The 19,916-nt window shown below is 49.3% G+C and overlaps 2 protein-coding genes and 1 pseudogene across 5 annotated transcripts; all 3 read left to right on the forward strand.

The window, feature by feature from the left end:
• Window positions 1–2,568: 2,568 nt before the first annotated feature.
• Window positions 2,569–9,645, forward strand: LOC123189006 (protein MAIN-LIKE 1). The gene is made up of 7 exons (XM_044601320.1): window positions 2,569–2,787; window positions 2,882–2,967; window positions 3,544–3,637; window positions 6,978–8,167; window positions 8,243–8,353; window positions 8,452–8,614; window positions 9,316–9,645. Exons 4-7 carry the CDS (start codon window positions 6,981–6,983, stop codon window positions 9,628–9,630), a joined length of 1,776 nt encoding a protein of 591 aa, XP_044457255.1. The 5' UTR covers window positions 2,569–2,787; window positions 2,882–2,967; window positions 3,544–3,637; window positions 6,978–6,980; the 3' UTR covers window positions 9,631–9,645.
• Window positions 9,646–12,539: 2,894 nt separating this feature from the next.
• LOC123189007 (protein DETOXIFICATION 16) lies at window positions 12,540–19,129 on the forward strand. Of its 4 annotated transcripts, XM_044601322.1 has the most exons (10): window positions 12,540–12,737; window positions 16,023–16,120; window positions 16,220–16,479; window positions 16,590–17,134; window positions 17,236–17,322; window positions 17,400–17,456; window positions 17,798–18,036; window positions 18,215–18,333; window positions 18,436–18,522; window positions 18,644–19,129. In XM_044601322.1, exons 3-10 carry the CDS (start codon window positions 16,243–16,245, stop codon window positions 18,701–18,703), a joined length of 1,431 nt encoding a protein of 476 aa, XP_044457257.1. In that variant the 5' UTR covers window positions 12,540–12,737; window positions 16,023–16,120; window positions 16,220–16,242; the 3' UTR covers window positions 18,704–19,129. The 4 variants fall into 4 exon arrangements, with proteins under 4 accessions (XP_044457257.1, XP_044457258.1, XP_044457256.1 ...); XM_044601323.1 differs by lacking the exon at window positions 16,023–16,120 and having other exon boundaries at window positions 16,216–16,479; XM_044601321.1 differs by lacking the exon at window positions 16,023–16,120 and having other exon boundaries at window positions 12,541–12,737.
• Window positions 13,236–15,368, forward strand: LOC123191708 (BTB/POZ domain-containing protein At5g66560-like; annotated as a pseudogene).
• Window positions 19,130–19,916: the final 787 nt, after the last annotated feature.

Below are 19,916 nucleotides of genomic sequence, written 5' to 3' on the forward strand. Positions count from 1 at the left end.
TAAAACAATGTACCATGCCAAGAACAAACAATTACTAACCTTAGTTCTAAATTGAACTAAAGGACCCAGAAATTTGTAATTTGAACTAAAGGTATGAAGTGCTAGAAATTTCTTACCTCACTCCACCAAAGGATGAAGCCCAAGTGTGGCCTCCTTCTGGATCCGCATGGATGGACTTCGCCACTGCCCTAGCCGCGCGGACTGCCGGATCTGAGCACGCCGGATCGACCTCAGCCGCGGGCGGTGATGGCTGCTGCAACCGCTGCGCCGGGAAGCTCGAGCTGCCTCGCTCTGGGGCCACCTCTGGATGTCCACCGCCCTCCTGGTCGGTGACGCCTTGGCTCAATAGCTCGCCACCGACGGCATTTGGCTGCGCCGCCGCCATCGCCAACCTAGGTCACTGCGGGGGAGAGGGGAGAGGAGGGGGAGACTGAGAGAGAGTGCGGCCCGACCAGCTCCTTTCGTTCCGATCGGACCGCACGGGCTAACAGCCGTCAATGGCCGCGCTGTGAGCGCGCGCGGCCAGGTGGCCTGACATGTGGGTCCGGGCGGTCAGAAAAACGGTCCAATCGCTAGTCATGGGCGTTTTGGGTTTTTTGAAACAGCGAACCGCGCGACTGGTAGCTTTCTGAGAAAAATTAAAAAATGGTAGTTTTTTGGAACCCTAGCCTATAAACTAGTAGTTTTATGCTATTTACTCGCAAAAATGAGATGCATGTCCCTTAAAGTCCGCCACATTGGTCCAGCAGGCGGAAATGATGCTATCAAGACAGCTCAACATGGACAAAAATGTAATTGACCCTTTTAGTATCGGTTGCATGTGTTCTACTCCCTCCGTCCCATAATAAGAGTGTTTTTGACATTACACTAGTGTCAAAAACACTCTTATATTATGGGACGGAGGGAGTATTTAGTACTAGTAGTTTATTGAACACTTCCGGTGTTTTGGTTGTTTTCTCTACTATCTTACGCTAATGTGGAAGGCACATTCTACACTAGTTTCGATGGCATTTTTTTCTACTGTGTTTTTGCACTAATGTGTACTCACTTTTTTTAATATTGCATTTTACATGAGGTGTTTTTTTTTCACTAGACTACACCCATGCTTATTGATTGCAGCTTTGGTATGTTTTTTAGTGTGGTGAGTCAAGTTGCTAGTTCACCTTACCGAGGCTAGCAAGCACAATTAACTCATTACCGTAGTTAAATGTGTATATTTTCATTAGGGCATCTCCAATGCTAATTCTCAAACCACCCATAACCATCCGGACTGCGCGGCTCGAACGTGTTTTCCATCCAACGTGAAAATATATCGATCTGCCGATTGGTCCGGACGTGCATTTTCTCGCAAAATGGAAACAAACCGAGGGGCTTTGTGGGAGTCCAGACAACTGTCACGCCCGCTTCTGACTACCCCACCAAAAAACCCTCTCCCGCGCACGCACACATTCCCGCCCGATGTCAGCTGCCCGCATTCATGCCGGCCCAGAGCGAACGCGACCGCTCACTGAAACCGACATTAAAGTGGCTCATCGGCCGAGAGCGCCCCGCGCTGCTCGCCCGCTACGCACGCCTTCTCTCTGCATTTAAACGTCATCCGTCTACCCGTCTACCTTCATTAAACCGACGTGTGTGCCGAGAAACCTACTCCGGTGCCCCGAGTGCCACGCGCCCATCCCTGTGCCGGCCGACATTAAACATCTCTTAGGCTGTTGTTAATACAAAATGTGCCGAGGAACCTACTCCGGTGCCCCGAGTGCCACGCGTCCATTCCTGTGCCGGCCGACATTTATCATCTTGTTGTTTAAAGTGTCTGCGCTAGGATGTTGTTAACCTCACCGACAAAAAGAACCAACACATGATTCGATGGTTACCAGAGTAGTTATACCATAATCTCAAGGATCAAACCCTATGTATGATGTCCATGTGTCTTGTTTAAACGGAATGTTCCGGTGAGAGACAACATTCAGTCGATTTTTTGTCCAAAAGGACCCCCTGCCGAACGCTATTGACAAAAAAGACTACCTACGGATAAAAATGTCAAAAAAGACCCCCTCACCAGTGGCGGCAGGCGCGGCAGGTGACACGTGTCACCTGCCGCCACACCAGGAAGCGGCGGGCCCGGCCGCCACGACAGGAGGCGGCCGCGCGCGGTATAACAGATTCGGCACAGTGCAACGTAACGGGCGAGGCCAGGTGGGCCACGCCACCACTGGCTGAGGCGGCCACTGCTGCCCATGCCGCGCCCAGGCCGACAGCAGCATCTTCACGGGAAGCGAGGCGCGGGCCCGGCCGCCACCGGGTGAGGCGGCAGCGCGCATGCGGCCCAACAGCCCCTGACGGCGCTGATTTCTACGGCGCTGATTTCTATGACAGCGACCTGACGACGCTAATTTGGACGGCCTGCTGCAGTGCGTGATTTCCGCAGATGCTTTGTAAATTGGAATCTGATTCCTGCAGCCTGCGTGATTTCCGCTTCTTGCGACACCCGAGAGCGGTGTAGTTGCTGCGTGTGATGAGACACCGCAATGCTGGAATCCGAGGCTTCGGTAGCTGAGTGTACCTCGTTCTGCCGACAATACAGTGCTCCTCCTCTTTATATACGCACAACCGCGGCTGCGCATACACTCTCTCGAATATCTCTCCTTGCCTTCACTGCCTCTCTACTCTGTCTAAGTCTACAAGAATACACAGAAGGAAATACTTGGTAGCTACTTTCACTCGTGATTTTGGCCGATTTAGAGTTGGTTTTCGAAGATGGTGAAGTTGAAGAAAAGATAGATTAAGGTAAGATCTATCCATTTTTGTTGGTTTTGTTTGCATGCATGATGTTTTTGTTCTGTTTGATTAGTTCCTAAGTGTGTACTCTATGTTGTTTTAGGCATTATTTCAGCACTTGGAGGAGTCATTTGGAGTTTCTGGAGTAGGATTTGCCGTGCTAAGTGAAGTACGAAGGGGGAGATCAAGGTATGAGCTTTGCAATACATGGATTTTTTTGTGATGCACGGTGGTAATTAGTTAGTCATTTAGCTCGTCATTAGCTATGTGATGTTAGTGCTTAGAGGTTCGGAAAAAATTCAAACGACGGATACAACATTTAAACTATTTTTTTGATAAGAGTAGGTTGAAGATGTTGTATCAATGTTAGTTGCATACATTTGTATTGACATGCGAGAAGCTCTTAATACGGTAATTAAGAAAAAATTACACTGTAATTGTTCATTGCATGTGGTATGATATTTCATGTGGTATGTTTATTAATAAGTCTATGGTTAGGAAATCGTAGGTCTACTTTGTTATGTCACAATAATCTAAATTTTATATGTTAAGATTAGGTGGTAATGTACTTAATGATAAATGTAATTAGGTAAAATAATTCATCTTAGTAGCAAACAAGGAGGAGATGACGTGATTGAAGAAATTGTGTTACCATCTTCGCTATCCCTTTTGAGATGATGACCACATACATGCAAGTGCTATTTTCATACTTTTGATAGCAGAAAGAAAAATCCGTGTGTAATATTGATGTTCATGTGATAATAGGTTGACTCTGTTCATATATTACTGGTGACGGATATTTATTCGAACTATTTGGACGCTTAATTGCATTTGCAAGCACATCCATATTGGACCTAAGGTATAAAATGACGCCGTAATTTTGTTAATATTTTTTATATTGATGTACTGTCATGCCGCTGCAAATATTATTATTTGTAAATAAATGAATTTTATCGTATGATATGAAAAACATTATATCATGCCAGAAGAAATTAGATATTTTACTCATATGATATTTAAATGTTATTATCGTAATATTATGTTTAGTGGTTGTTTGGATAGCGAGTACTTACCCTCAGTTTTGTCATAACCTGTTGTAAGGAAATTATGTAGAAAACCATATTTTACTAAAAGTCGTTTTTCCAGAAGCTAAGTTTTTGCATGTTACGAGAACTATTTTAGGATATTTTTGGGGTAGTTAGAGAAAAGCAAACAGAGTTTTAGTTTGTTACGCTCATAGACAAATTTGAGAAAAATAGATCTTTAAATACCCGTTAACCAAACAACCCCTTAAAGTCTAAGGAAATGATTCTAAAAACAAACCGAATATTTATAACGAAAATACGGTTATTATTTTAGTCATAAGATATGTAAATATTGTCATCGTTACTAAATGTTCAGTTACTAATTATTTGAAATGTAAACATGTATGTTGGTTAGGTACTATGGAAAATTTAGTAGTATACTATGGGAACGTCTTACGCGACGGTCCATGCGGGGTGGATGTGTCCTTCTGTGAGTCGACTACAGTAGTGGTGAGAGACATGGTCAACGTGGGTTACGCAGCTGTTAGAAGGTGCATCCGAGCGGTGTTTGGCCCAGTGATGCAGGAAAAAAAATGACAATGGAGGCCTTCGTCGTTGACGGAGGAAATGATGGGACAGTTGCCCGTTGGGGTTTGCGGCCTGTCACAGGTGATCGGTCGTGGGGGTCGTACATGAGGTTTGCAAGCAATCCCAATAACTCAATGTATGGTCAGCCGATGGTGTATGTGGAGTTCATTTCAGTCACTGATGTTGCCGGATGCAGTAGCAGGGGTGGTGAGGTCGAGTTGGCCATCACATCAGCCCCTAGCATCGGCCCATCGGAACCGACGGGCGGCCAGCCTGTGTATGACACAAGATATTGGTCGGCGGCCGTTGACATGAGCGAACACGTGGAGGGATTGCCAGAGGCGCTAGATGATGATGATCATTCTTCTGCGTCTTCGGAGTCAAGCGGAGAAGAAGATGTTCCTCCTCAGAGGGCGGTCGCGGCGGCACTGCAACCTGGGTTTTTACAGGATATGAGCATCCAACGAATTTCACTCTGCTTCTAGCCTAGGAGCGGGAAGCCTGGAGGTTGGGCAAGTTTTCCCAGATAAGAAGTCTGCTTACCAGGCAATGGGTAGCTATGCAATCGGCATCCACCGCTAGCATAGAGTGAAGCAGTCTGATAAAAAAGAGTTGAAGGTCATATGCATCCACACCGCGAAAGGTTGCCGCGGAAGAGTTCTCGCTAGACTGAAGCCTGGGGTATGTCAGTCATGGCATATCACAAAAATAGTGGAGCATACCTGTGAGCAAACTGGGACTCTTTCAGATCACTGCAATGTGACAGCAAAATTTGTGGCACAGACGATGGAAACAATTGTGCAGGGAAGTCTCAACATTAGTGTTAGGGCTCTGCAAAAAGATGCAGAGGATCTAATTGGATTCCCTGTTAGCTACAGCAAGGCTAGGCATGCGAAGGAAAATATATTCAAGAACTTGTATGGTACCTATGAGGAGGCATATTCTTATGCCCCTAGAATGCTTCATCAAATAGCAAGTGCTAATAGGGGGACTCAAGTTTGGCGGAGAGAACGTCCAAACCCAATGAACCCGGGTGAGCTAATCCTGGACCGCTTATTCTGGGCATTCGCCCAGACTATACAAGCCTTCAGGCACTGTCGCCCGGTATTATCTGTTGATGGTACCTTTCTCACTGAAAAGTACAAGGGCACACTATTGGTGGCGATTGCAGCGGATGCAAATAATCAACTTCTTCCTATTGCATATGCATTGGTCGAGAGCGAGAACAAAGATAGCTGGTTGTGGTTCCTGAGCTGCGTGAAGATTGGTGTCGTGAAAGAGCGTAAAGGTGTTTGCATCATTTCTGATTGCAACACTGAATTATTAAGCGCTCTTGAAATAATTAAGGTGTCGGAAGAAGAGTGGGGCTGGCCCGATCTAGAGGGAAGGTGGTGCATGAGGCATTTGGCAGCAAACTTTTACTCCAACTTCGAAAACCAGGATTGGTTCAAGTTATTCAAGAGGATGTGCATGCAAAAAACTAAAGCCAAAATGAATGCGATATGGGCAGGTATCAATGGTGAGATCGACCGCGCGGCCTTGCCGCAGAGAGAAGACCGGAGGGGTCGTAGGACGGCCATAAATTTGAGCCAGTGGATCACCGAGAATTGCCCTCATTTGGAGAAGTGGGCACAGGCTCACGACACCGGGGCTCGGTATGGAATAATGACCAGCAACATGTCAGAGGTGTACAATGGTGTTCTTAAAGGGGTGCGAGCACTGCCTATCACAGCCCTAATTGAAGAAACTTGGAACCGGACCCTGTCATACTTTGCAGACAGGGTCACCGTCGCCAAAGCACAAGTTGAATTGAACAAGCCATGGTTCGAGAAGATGCAAAGACATCTGGACGAGAAAGCAAAGAAGTCCCAAAGTCATGGCTGCAGGAAAGTGGACGCACTTAGGAATAAGTGGGAGGTCAATGTGCGAGCCAAGTACGTTAAGGGTCACCACAGAGGATCAAAAAAGCAAGCTGTCACCCTTGGCTCAACCTCCTGTGAGTGCACTTGTAATAAGCCCAAGCTTGAGGGCTACCCTTGCAGTCATGTGCTCTGGGCGGCTGTTGTTCAAAAAATCAGCTTCGAGCCATACATATCGCCGTACTTTAACATGTACAATCTGTACAACACTTGGAACGGTGAGTTCTGGGCTTGGGGCATTGATATGAACTACAAAATGTTGTGGCCAGATGGGCCGAAATGGGTTCCGAACACCGACTTGATGAGAACCGCAAAGGGACGACGTCAGTCTAGGCGTCATCGCAATGACATGGACCATAGCCAGATGGGAGAACCAAGGCGATGTCGCGTTTGCAGGTGTCCTGGACATTCACGCAAAGACTGCCCGTATCGAGCCAACAACAACGCATAATGTTGATATATATGTACTCGCCATGTCTATTTATATTTCTACTCGTTATGTGTACTTATATTGAATTTAAATTCATTCTCTTTGTATTATTGTACTCCTGATGTTAACTTCAGATAATTAATGTAAATCGTATCTCTTTGTATTTTTTAAGTTAATTTAGATTTGCATTTGTATTTCTGTCTTCCTCGTAATTTATATTTGTATGTTTGTGTGCAGGTTATGGGTGAAGTGCCAGTGCTTTTGCAGGGGCCCCATGACGCCGGGCACCGTTGCCACCTATTTTTGAAACCAAATACTAAGCATGACTATCGGCCTTTCAGACTTCGAACCATAAAAAAAACATGGCCAATACACAATCATTTCCTTGCTCACCTTGACGCTTATGGACTACAAGGTTTTGCTAGGCTCACATCATGCGACGACCAAGTACGTTCGGACCCATCCCTTTTGACATCCCTCGTTGACCGGTGGAGACCTGAAACCCACACCTTTCACTTTCGTTTTGGGGAGCTTGCACCTACACTGAAAGATGTTTCTATGATCACTGCTCTACCAATTAGAGGTGAGCCGATAGTCTCTCCACGAGTGTCTCCATCTTGGGCATTAGATATAGCAGCCCGTCTTGGGATGGAAATGCCAGAATCACAACGTTCTGGTAACCCTCGGGGCATCCCACTCGTCTGGCTTCGTGATAACTTTCTTAATTTATCTAGCTTCGCCAATGAGGAGACGAGAAAAAGACATCTGTTTGCATATTTGTTGTGGCTCCTCGGGAATCTATTTCCAAATTCACATGGGGACGTTGTTGTCCCTGGTCTCATCTACATTGCAGAGAATATGGTAGATGAACCTTTACCCGAGCAGCCAAAATACAGCTTCGGTTCTGCCATGCTATCTCATACATACAGAGGCTTGTGTGATGCCACGCAAAAAACCTCTTTCGCACAAAAAGCTCCATTACTTTGTGTCGCCTATGAGTTTCTACAGTTGTGGTCCTGGGAATACCTCCCTGTAGGACGACCTCGTATAGTACAACCCATATACCCATATGACTTTGGCGAGGGTGCTAGCGCAACTATGGCCACCAGGTGGACAAAGGCACGGAAACGTTGGTCTCCAGATATTGCGAAAAATTGTTACCCTATGTACCACCAGCAGTTTGAGATACTTGATGAGGCAGAAGTCACATGGAACCCGTGGACTCAGGACCAGCTAAAAATGGTCTTTGATGCTCGACACTTCACACCAGGCATGTTGACCGATAGTGCATTCTGGCTGACTCGCTGCAACTTATTGTTCCTGTGGTGTGTTGAACCTTACAACCCAGAGCGTGTAATGAGACAGTTCGGTCTCTATCAAGAAATTCCACCACCTTTTCCCAGACGTATCGATGAGGAAACACATAAGTAAGATGTGACATCCCTAAATAGTTAGTGTCATTTTTAATTTACTAAACTCACACTTTGTTACATAATTTGCAGGCTAACCAATATGGGCAGGGGTTGGAGTTTATACGATTGGAGGGAAGAGAACAGTGAATGGGTACACAAGTGGACAAATGAAGCGCTAGCAGATATAGTGCGTCAACTTAGGTATATTTTATGTACATTATTTTTTTATGATGATCATACGATGCGTGAAGATGCTTTGCTTTCATCACAACGGTTTATGTAATTATTTAATTTTGCAGGCCGTACGATGGAAGTACAGATCAAGCGTACAAGCAGTGGTACTGCATGAACACACGTGCTAGCCTGGCCAGTCAGCCAGCTACTATACCAACACATCTCACACAAGAGGAGCAGGCGCGGAGACATGTTGAGCTGCATGCAGCTTACTATCGTGACCACCTGGTAATCACTTGTAACTTTTTTATGTCCATCATTTCATAATCATTGGAACTAAATAACATTCAAATATTGTTCAGCTTGAAAATGTCAACGAAGTAGGGCAGATGGCTACGGATAGCATGCCGGCCCAGGGCCCATATCGCAAGACATTCCAGAAACTTTTGCAACAATTCGTGGCAAAGAAGTTCAGATGCGGTAGAGGCGACGACGTTGCCACTGGAGCATACATGCCGGTAGCGAGGTCAGCCAGACCGAGTGCGGCACCATCGTCCAGACCGAGCGAGGCGCGTACGAGCCATGAGCAATGGGGGGAGGGTCCGAGTACTAGAACGACATTGCCACGACATGACTCATCTCTGCCACTGCATCGCTCTTCTTCGATGCAGCTTCGTCAGGGGCAAACATCTCAGGACCATGGCACGGGCTTGGATTCGATGCTCGAGCAATTTCTTTCCCCTAACCCATATGCGTACACAGGATATGATGCATACACCCAAGGTGAGGGATCTCAGCCATTTCTCTCCACGCGAGGGATCCCCATGCCCGAGGAGACTCGTGTACCAGATTTAAACCAGCACCAAGTACAATGGCCAGACAGTATAGGAGAGGGATATGCTCAGGTAGTCATGTTTACATCTCAATGCATTTACAATGATATCATATATTATCCTCTAACAGTTTGTTTAAAATGTTTCTATGTGCAGGACACACCTGATGTTAATTGGGGCGATGAGAACACCCAACGCGGCGTCAACACAGGCCTCCGAGGAGCATCACATGATCATGGCGTCAACACAGGCCTCCGGGGAGCATCACATGATCTTGGCGACACGGTTACATCATTAGTTACAGAGTTCTTCGGAGGGGATGTTATTGGCCCATCTTTTATCCCCCGGAGTCACAACCATACGCCTACAATTACGCTTCAGGTTCGCAACAAGGATTCGCGACTCCACCACCTACGCAGGACTCGCAGACACATGAAGCCGAAGTGGAGTACGGCCGCGGTCTTCGTGTGACCCGGTCACCTAATCGCTTGTCGCCTTCCGGTCGTAAGGAAAGGCCAGGTGGTCGTCGTTAAGTAGGGTGATTCATCTATGCACGTGCGCGACCCATTGTATCTATATATGTGTGTATCAGACTTTTCGATTTGAACATCTATGTTTGCTGAAATAAAAATGCACCAGTCAACGCTTTCCCCTCAATATTTTCAGGCAACGCTTTCCCCTCAATATTTTCCCGCCAACGCTTTCCCTCCATATGTTCCGCCACCCGTTTCCCGCCAACCCCTTCCCGCCATATCTTCCCGCCACTCGTTTCCCGCCATATGTTCCCGCCAACCCTTTCCCGCCATACTGCACTCGTTCTTTCCCGCCATTTTCTCCTCTCTACCTATAAAACCCCCTTCAGACGGAGGTGGATAAGCATTCGAGTGTAGTGTAGTCGAGATGTCCCATTATCCTTTCGATCGTAGTTTTCACCCTGGGATGAGCAGGACTCTTCTGAGGCTAGCTACCGATTTCAGGATGGACAATAGGATAGTTCCATGGGACGAACTCACCGGTAGTGACACCATAATGAATGAGTTGGCTCACCAATTACGTAGGTCTGGGTGGCCTGAAAGGACCTATGAGGAGGTATGTAAAGAACTTCTTAGGTTGCATGCAAGGTGGAAGAATGTAGTGGAGCCGAAGAGTGAAACTTTCAGAAGGACTGCAGAAATGCATCCATTTTTATGGACTGAGGAGAGCGAGGATGAAGATGATATCTTCATGCCGCCGCTTCCGGGTGCTGCATCATCAAAGGGCAAGAGTTCTGCATCGTCTAAGGGCAAGAGTACTGCATCCTCGAAGAGCAAGAGTTCTGCATCGTCCAAGGGTAAGAGTTCTACATCCTCGAAGGGCAAGAGTTCTGCATATGGAGGATGACGATGATGCCTTCATGTAGTTTTATTCCAGTTCTACCGTTTAATTCGGATGTACGTGCATTATTAGTTTGTACTCTGTTATTGTAGGGCATTATGTTCTATCTTAATTTTATTTTGTAGTTGTTGCACGATGTTCGATATTAGTGGAGGGAAAGAAAATGCCACTACTTTATTCTTAAACTATATTTTTTTTCCATTACGACACGGCACAACTAAAAATAAGATACATTGTAGGAATATACCTACATTTAACTCCTGAAATAAAGCTACATTAAAGTGCAGAAATAAAGATACAAATGATTGCGGAATTTTAAATACTACCACAGGAATCTACTGAGTCCAGCGTGGATATTTTCCTTTTCCATCGCCAGCTTCTTCTGCTGCCTTGGCCTGACGAGCCCTTTCTTTCTTTCTCTGCCTCTCTGCCTCACGAGCCTCCTTTCGCTGTCGTTCCTGCTCCTCCATGCGACGAGCCTCTTCCCTGTTTTTCTTTCCCATTTCCTCAAAAAAACGGTGTTGCTCCGCATAGTATTCTTTTAACTCTCTCTCTTGCTCTGCTTTCTCCTCAGCTTCCGCCTTCTCGCGTCGCTCTTCCGCAAATAAACTATTCCACGCACGGCGACTTCTTTCACGAATCTCAGTCACTGCCCAAGCCGGCTTCTCCGTGTCAATCCAATGATAGTACATGCACAGAGGCGGAGGAGACTACAACAAGAAACAAGAATGTTACTAAAGAATCAATGAAAATACCAACAATATCTATTCGTGATGGTTAAAGCATACCGGAGGCTTGTCGTACTCTGAAATAGCTACGGCATGATCTTCCTCATAATTGGCGCACATGAAAAACTTCATGCCCAACCAATCTGAAAAATCTGTCACCTCCTTCACCTTGCAAAGATTGCCACACCAACATCGCAGGACTGCCACCCCAGGAGGCAAACTTGGGTTCTTCATTTTCCTCGGCCTAATGCTTTGATCCGAGCAAGGCAAACTCATACCGACTGAAAAAAATTGTGTTATACACTTTGCGCAGTGGCGATTTCAAGGATGGCTGGACGAGAGCCTCGGTGTCTCCTTTTATAAGCCCAGACGATAAATAATGGCGAGAAAATTAAGCAGTAAATTTTAGGATCCCTGTAGTGTCGGCACAATAGCTTCCCGCAGTATTGGATTCCCGCAGCGAGTGACTGATGCCGTCGCATCCTCTCAAGCAATAGCCAGAGCGATTCTCACAGTGCGGTCCTATCCGCTGAGGCAAAAGAAGCTAAAGCAAGACTGATTCTTGGACGAAAGAAGCATCAGCGTGCATTTTCCCGCTCGTGGGAATCACCGCCGTCAGGGTCGCTGTTGCACACGGGAATCAGCGCCATCTGCAATAGGAAAATGCGTCGGGCGTGAAGAAAGATGCCGCCTCCTCCGGTGGCGGCCTGGCCCACGCCTCGGCCCGCGCGCAGCTGAGGTTGTCGGACGGGAAGCGACAGCGGCAGAGCTCGCCGCCTCACCTAGTGGCGGCCGGGCCCACCGCTCCTGGCCCGTTCCGTCCCGGCTACCGCACTGTGCAAGAACCCGTTGTGCACCGCGCGGCCGCCTCCTGGCGTGGCGGCAGGTGCCACGTGTCGCCTGCCGCACCTGCCGCCACTAGTCAGGGGGTCCTTTTTGACGTTTTTATCTGCAGATAGTCCTTTTTGACAATAGCGTTCGGCAGGGGGTCCTTTTGGACAAAAAATCCATTCAGTCCAGGCGTGGAAACTTCATCAATCTTGAAACTCCACAACCGATATTTAGCGGGCATTTCGTGAGGTTATTCGTGACTCGGCCCCCTCCTCCTTTCACACACACACACACACACACACACACACACACACACACACACACAGAAGACAACGAAAACTACCCTGGAATGTATATGCGTCATACGGTTCAGGCCAAACTAATTTGTTTTCGCCTTGGAAAAACGATGGCTACAGTTTGTATTCATCTCTGTTGTATTTGAAACTCAGGCTGCGGACGGGCCCGAGGCGTACAAAAGTCTTGGAGTAGCGATGCGCCCCGCTCCGTAATGGGCCAATAGGACACCACTCCATCATCCCCGTAGCCGCCTCCGTCGTGCGCGGTGGCCGCCGCCTCGGCCGGGGACAACTTCTTCTTGGGGCCTTCGTCCCCGGGGCCGCCTGAGCCGCTGCCGCAGCGCCTGCGGTACGGTTCTTGTCCACACCCTTTCCTGATCTTTTTGCTCCATCGCAGAGGTTTGCCAGAATTTCTCTTGGATGTCTCATGAGTTGGCTCTTTGCGTGGATTTCCTTTCTCACAAACTCCAAATTCGCTGTTGCCCATGCCTGATTCAGGAGGTTATGAGAGCGAGAGAGGGGGGCGTCCCAAAACCTGGAGGTAATAGCATCCCAGGTACCCTAACTTGCACCCAATGTGATGATCTAGTCCCAAAGTTGCAAAACTAGATCAACTCATACCCCAACTTGCAACCAATGTGATGTTTTAGTCCCAGACCAATCAGAGCTCGCCAATTGGCTGCCAAGTGGCTGGCCGGTCAGCGCCTGCAGTTTTGCACAAACCCCCCTGCCGTTTCACTGATTCAACCTGCAGTTACCCCCCACATGAACCCCCACCTGAATTAAATCTGTGCTCGACGAAATTCCGCGGAGAAGTTGGTGCTTGCGCGCGCAGTTCCTGCTCATGTCCAAGAGCCGCAACATCAGCCGCCTGCTTGCCGAGCAGGACGAGCAGCGTCTAGAGGGCCAGCGGCGGCGTCGGCATGGGAGTTCTGAAGGCAATGTCGAAGAGCATGCTGCGGCAGAAACAGAGATTGAGGAAGCAGAGGAGGAGGACGGGGACGAGGAGCAGCAGCATGTTAGGATGCATGACGGCAAGTCGTACCGCATCACCTTCCCGGACTTTCCCGGCGGGCCAGGCACCTTCGAGGCGGCGCCAAGTTCTGCTACGGCGTCCGCGTCGAGCTCACACCCTGGAACGTCGCCCTGCTGCGGTGCGCGGCCGAGTACCTGGAGATGACGGAGGAGCACTCCGAGGACAACCTGGCCGCACGCGCCGAGGCCTACCTCTCGCAGTCTGTGCTCCTCCACCAAGGCGCTCAAGTCCTGCGAGGAGCTGCTGCCGCACCCGAGGAGCTCGGCATTGTCGCCCGCTGCATGGACGCCATTGCCGCGCGCTCGTCGGCGACGTCGCGCTCCTGGTTCGGCGACCTGGCCGTGCTCGGTCCGCACATGTACAAGCGGGTGATGGTGGCCATGGCCGCACAAGGACGTGATGACGGAGGCTTTGGAGGGCTGCCTCGTGTCCTACGCCAAGGCCACCCTCCCGGGGCTGTCGAGGTCCATGAGGTGGCGCCGCGCGTCCGCGCCGGTCTCGTCGGAGGTGGAGCAGAGAGACCTCCTGGAGGCGGTGGTCGCGAGCCTCCCCGCGGACAAGGGCTCGGGGAGCATGGTGACCGCGAAATTCCTGGTCGCGCTGCTGCGGACGGTGCACATCCTGCGCGCTTCCGACGCGGCGCGCGCGGCGATCGAGCGGAAGGCCGCGACGCAGCTGGAACAGGCAACGGTGGAGGACGTGCTCATCCCGAGCTACTCCGGCGCCACGGAGACGCTCTACGACGTGGACTACGTCGAGCGGGTGCTCAGGCACTTCCTGGTCGAGGAGGAGGTGGGCGAGGACGAGGCGTCGTTGTCAGCTGCAATCACCGAGGAGGAAGCGGCGGCAAGGACGATGGCGTCACGTCCGTTGACCGTGGCAATGGTGCAGGTGGGCAAGCTGGTGGACAACTACCTGGCAGAGGTAGCGTCCGACGCCAACCTGAAGCCAACCAAATTCTGCGAGCTCGCGCTGGCAATGCCGGACCACGCCCGCATCTACGACGATGGCGTCTACCGCGCCGTCGACATCTACCTCAAGGTACGTACATTCCCCGATTTGTCATTGACTGCTTCTTTTTAGAGCATTAGGAAGCCACAAGGCTTCCCCGGTTCCATTGCAACGCTTGAAACCAGAGTTGATACAACGTTCAGGAAAAGAAAAAAACAGAAAAAGTAAAGACAAGCTACCAGCCGCGAAGGCACCCAGACTACAACTAAGGAGCTAAAGAAACTAAAAAGACCTTGCACATGGCTAGTCTACAAGGAGTGTCGGAGTCTGGTTGTCGAGTAGCAGTTTGTTGCCGACTCCATGGCTCGTGACTGGTGCATGCATGCGCAGGCGTATCCGCGGCTGACGGCGGAGGAGCGGGACAGGGTGTGCGGCGTGGTGGACTTCAGGAAGCTGACGGTGGAGGCATGCACGCACGCGGCGCAGAACGAGCGGCTCCCGCTGCGCGCGGTGCTACAGGTGCTCTTCTTCGAGCAGCTGCAGCTCCGATGCGCCATCATGGGCACACTGATAGCGTCCATGGCTTCCCCGCGAGCGCGGCATCCGAATCCTCGTCTGCAGCGGCCAGTGGCGGCGGTGCGTCACGCCGCTGGCCCGAGCGAGGCGTGGCAGACGACAACGATGCAGGAGAGCCAAACGCTGCGGGTGGACATGGACGACATGATGAGCCGGGTGCAGGGCCTGGAGAGGGAGTGCTCCAGCATGCGAAGGGCGATCAAGAAGATCGACGGCAGTGGCGCCGCGTCGCAAGGCAGCGGCAGCCCAGACGTGGCCGCCCCGGCAGGCTGGCGGTCCAGGTACCGGTGCAAGTTCAGCACGCAGGTGTGCGACTCGCAGGCGCGCAACGCGGTCGTGTCCAGGGCGTCCAGGATGGGGATGAGCCTAGGATGGGTGTCCAGGGCGTCCAAGCCGTCCATTGATAAAAGGAAATGACAGGGGGGTTTGTGCAAAACTGCAGGCGCTGACCGGCCAGCCACTTGGCAGCCAATTGGCGAGCTCTGATTGGTCTGGGACTAAAACATCACATTGGTTGCAAGTTGGGGTATGAGTTGATCTAGTTTTGCAACTTTGGGACTAGATCATCACATTGGGTGCAAGTTAGGGTACCTGGGATGCTATTACCTCCAAAACCTGCTCCGCTTAACTCGAATTCAGGAATCCATTCTGAATCTCGTATGAATAAACCACGGGGTGGGTGGTTAACCGATACTGATGACACTGCATGTCTGCATCTTAGGAAATTCCCTTTTATGTGTGCGTCTGCGTCGTGAAGCAGGCCGTAGCACGTCAGGGGTCGGATATGACACATGACCCTGACGACGAGAGCGGCTCCAGCTCCGGCCGTGATTGCTTTCTTTACCTATGGCTATGAGATCATCTACGCGTGTAGCTTTCCAACCTTTTGACTATAATAGTGCAGACGCGCCGATCAAGCATGTGCCGTTAACTGTTCCATTCGATTCAATCTTGCCTGTCAGATAGTTTATTGTGTCAGATGTCTTGAGCTTGGCTGCCAAGCTGCCTCCTTTCTCTCACAAAGATTCTTTACTCCACTTGACTCGAGCACGCTGAAATTGACTGGTTCAGGGGCACCTTCAGCTTGGCTGCCAAGCCAGTGCCTCTGTTTCCCCTTGGTTTCCTTCCTGAATTTGTCATCGACTGCAGGCCTATACAATACTGATAAGGTTGATTAGTACTACGTGCTATGTATAATATATTCTTCCCCAAACATGATAAATATACCCTCACTTCACTTGCTAAAACCTACCTTCTTCACAAGTCAGAACAAGAGCGTGAGATTTCAAGTATGTCGCCAACCATGGAGGAGCCCCTTGTTGACAAGACTGGAGGGCCAAAGGAGAGCTTGGTGGTGACTGAGGTCAAGAAGCAGCTGTACCTGGCCGGGCCTCTCATCGCCGGATGCCTGCTGCAGAACGTCGTGCAGATGATCTCGGTCATGTTCGTCGGCCATCTCGGTGAGCTCGCTCTCTCGAGTGCCTCCATCGCCACCTCCTTTGCCGGTGTCACCGGCTTCAGCTTGTTGGTATATATGTTATGTCCATTCATCTCCTGCATATTTTTGATCCTCCTGAATGGACAACTAACATCAACCTGAATATTCTTTCTCGTATCTGTTCATGATCATCTTATTAGGCTGGCATGGCGAGCAGCTTGGACACACTGTGCGGGCAAGCCTTCGGGGCAAAGCAGTACTACCTGCTCGGCATCTACAAGCAGAGGGCCATCCTTGTGCTCACTCTGGTGAGCGTTGTGGTTGCGGTGGTCTGGGCCTACACCGGGCAGATCCTCCTGCTCTTCGGCCAGGACCCGGAGATCGCCATGGGGGCGGGGAGCTACATCCGATGGATGATTCCGGCATTGTTCGTCTATGGGCCGCTGCAGTGCCACGTCCGGTTCCTCCAGACGCAGAACATCGTCCTCCCGGTGATGGCGAGCTCGGGCATCACGGCGCTCAGCCACGTGCTCGTGTGCTGGTTGCTGGTGTACAAGATTGGGCTGGGCAACAAGGGCGCTGCCCTGGCCAACGCCATCTCGTACCTGGCCAATGTGTCAATCCTGGCTCTCTACATCAGGCTCTCTCCATCCTGCAAGAGCACTTGGACAGGGGTCTCAAAGGAGGCGTTCCGCGGCATCGTTAGCTTCATGAAGCTCGCCGTGCCATCTGCGCTCATGGTTTGGTGAGTTTTAGCTTGTGCCCCTCCCCTCAGATTATTTGCATTGCAGGTAGATTTTTTTCATGGTCCATCTTCTGACTTAATCTGATCCTGCATGTACACAGCTTAGAGTGGTGGTCGTTTGAGCTGCTGGTGCTTCTCTCCGGACTTCTCCCAAATCCTAAGCTCGAGGCATCCGTGCTGTCCATCAGGTGAGTTGCAGCATTTTCATGGAGTGTTTCACATTCTGTGTGCCCTTTTCTGACAGGAAATGTCGAACCCCTTGCAGCTTAAACACAGGTTCGTTGGCATTCATGATCCCCTTCGGGCTTGGGGCAGCCATAAGGTACTACAACTGAACAACATAGACTCGTAACCATTTGCCAATTGCCATGCGTGTAGGGTGTGTTTGGATTGTGGCCAAAGGGCACCTTACCAAAATTTTGGTCATGACCCAAAGATTGGTTTTTGTTTGAATGGTTGCCAATTTTTTGGCATGCCAATGAACTCTAGCCAACTCTAGTTTATTTTTGTTGCCAATGTTGGCCAAATCATGGGCAACCAAAACCTCAACCAAAATTTTGGCTAGCCAATGCTTTAGTGGGGCAACCTTGGCACAAACCAAACACACCCACAACTTTATCGTATAGCAATTGTGGCAATGAAATCGTGTTCTTGTGATTGTAGCACCCGTGTCTCGAACGAGCTTGGTGCTCGGCGGCCTGAAGCCGCACGTCTGGCTACTCGCGTGATCATGGTTCTGGGTCTCGCGACGGGTGTGTCGCTAGGACTTATTATGATTTCGGTGCGCAATCTATGGGGATATGCATACAGCAACGAGAAGGAAGTGGTGGAGTACATTGCGAGGATGATGCCTATTCTCTCCGTGTCCATCATTTTCGACGATCTGCAATGTGTTCTTTCAGGTAACTAATATAGACCACGCAAATTCCAAGTAGTTGCAGACAGTTCCTGAATTTCATTCTACTTTAGTCCATCTTCTTGTGTGGTATCATTTCGATGAACATCAATATGCAGTGTCTCGGTGAATGTTACACTCAAGATGTACTGATTGCAACGTGGGGTACTTGATATACATTCCAGGTGTTGTTAGGGGCTGTGGCTTGCAGAAGATCGGTGCTTGTGTCAACCTCAGTGCATACTACCTTGTCGGTATCCCGGCGGCGCTATGCTTTGCCTTTGTCTACCATCTTGGCGGAATGGTACTGATTTTACCACCCATGCCTTACAGAAAGTTCCAGCTTCACTGGTAGTATTTCTCATTTAAAGAAACCTCTCAAAACCTATGTGTGCCTGAAATTCAGGGGCTGTGGTTCGGAATAATCTGCGGACTAGTCGTGCAGATGCTGCTGCTGCTTGCCATTACCATGTGCACCAACTGGGATAAAGAGGTGGGCAAATTTCAAACCAAAACTTCTACCACGCACACGCATTGTTTCGTCGGCTTCTCGGCGTCTCAACTCTCGAGTTCTTATAATGTGTGGCTCATCATCTTGCATTTCTCTTGTGTAGGCTCTCAAGGCAAAGGACAGAGTCTTCAGTTCGTCCCTACCTCTAGACATGACGACATGAGCATGGAACAAAGATGCAGAATTGCTCTTGGCCAGGACCAGGACGCTAGTTGGGCAAATGAGATAAGAAACTCGTCAGGAATTTGGTTACCGCTTTGTCTCCATGTCACCAGCATGGCCGTGCGGCTTCCTCGAAGGAAACGTCACCCAACGAGTGATCTGTATTGGTGATTTTTGTAGAAGACGTGAGACGATCGAGATGTTTTCACAGGCAAAGGCTGATACGATGATAAGGGAATAAAGTAAAATATGGTGTGTACTAGAAAATTCGCAGTATGGATGCAACATTTTCTTTTTGAGAATTTAGTAGATTATTAATTTCTTGGTTACAAATACTATTAGATAGTTTTGTCTGGGTTGCTGATGTGGAAAAACTGAAATACAAGGATGCAGTCACTGTTTGTCATTTACAGTGATTACGTGTGTACTTCGGTGTGTGTACCAAGGTAAAATTGTTTTCTTTTTGTCTAGAATAGGTGAAATCGGTTGCTGACGGCAAAACATTGTAGAACGGACAACTAACCAATGTACGCCTTGCTCTAGCAGTCGGCTGACCATCCCTTGAACCCCGGACCTTCTCCGGCGAGTCTCGGCATCCTGCACCCTAAGGCCAACTCCATCTTACGACCCTAAACGAACGTCCGTTTTATCCGGATTCTATCCGTTTGGATAGGGATTTGGGGTCGTGTCCGGACGTGTCCTGGGATGCGGTGGCCGTGCGCCCAGCCGCGGACGCATCCTGGCCGCATCCTGTCCGCATGCATTTTTTCTTTGCAAGTCCTCAACTTTTTTTTTCATTCATTTTTGGTACATGACAATACATCATCACATTTTGACTAATAAAGTAAGGCCAAAGAAAATAAGAACAACAAGAATACATTTTAGAAGATAGCCAACTTCCATAACTGCCCCCTTGAGTTGGGTTAGGGCCTTCTCGATGCACTCATTGTTGATCTGTGGAGGAGTCTCGATCTGGCATCCTCCTTTCTTCTTCAAGCCAGAAGTAGATGTTGCTTCCTCAGACCTAGTCTCGTGTCTAGCCTCTAATCTAACAACAAGTGCACTTGTCTCATTTACAACCTCTATGCTAGCTAAAAGTGCACGAACATGTAGTAAATTTCGCTCTATCAATATATCGATGTACTCTTCTTCCCAATACCAAAACTTGCATCCATTCTACACAACAAAATTTGAAGTTAGCACAACTAGTCAAA

This window comes from Triticum aestivum, chromosome 2A (assembly GCF_018294505.1).
Source record: "Triticum aestivum cultivar Chinese Spring chromosome 2A, IWGSC CS RefSeq v2.1, whole genome shotgun sequence".
Classification (NCBI taxonomy): domain Eukaryota; kingdom Viridiplantae; phylum Streptophyta; class Magnoliopsida; order Poales; family Poaceae; genus Triticum; species Triticum aestivum.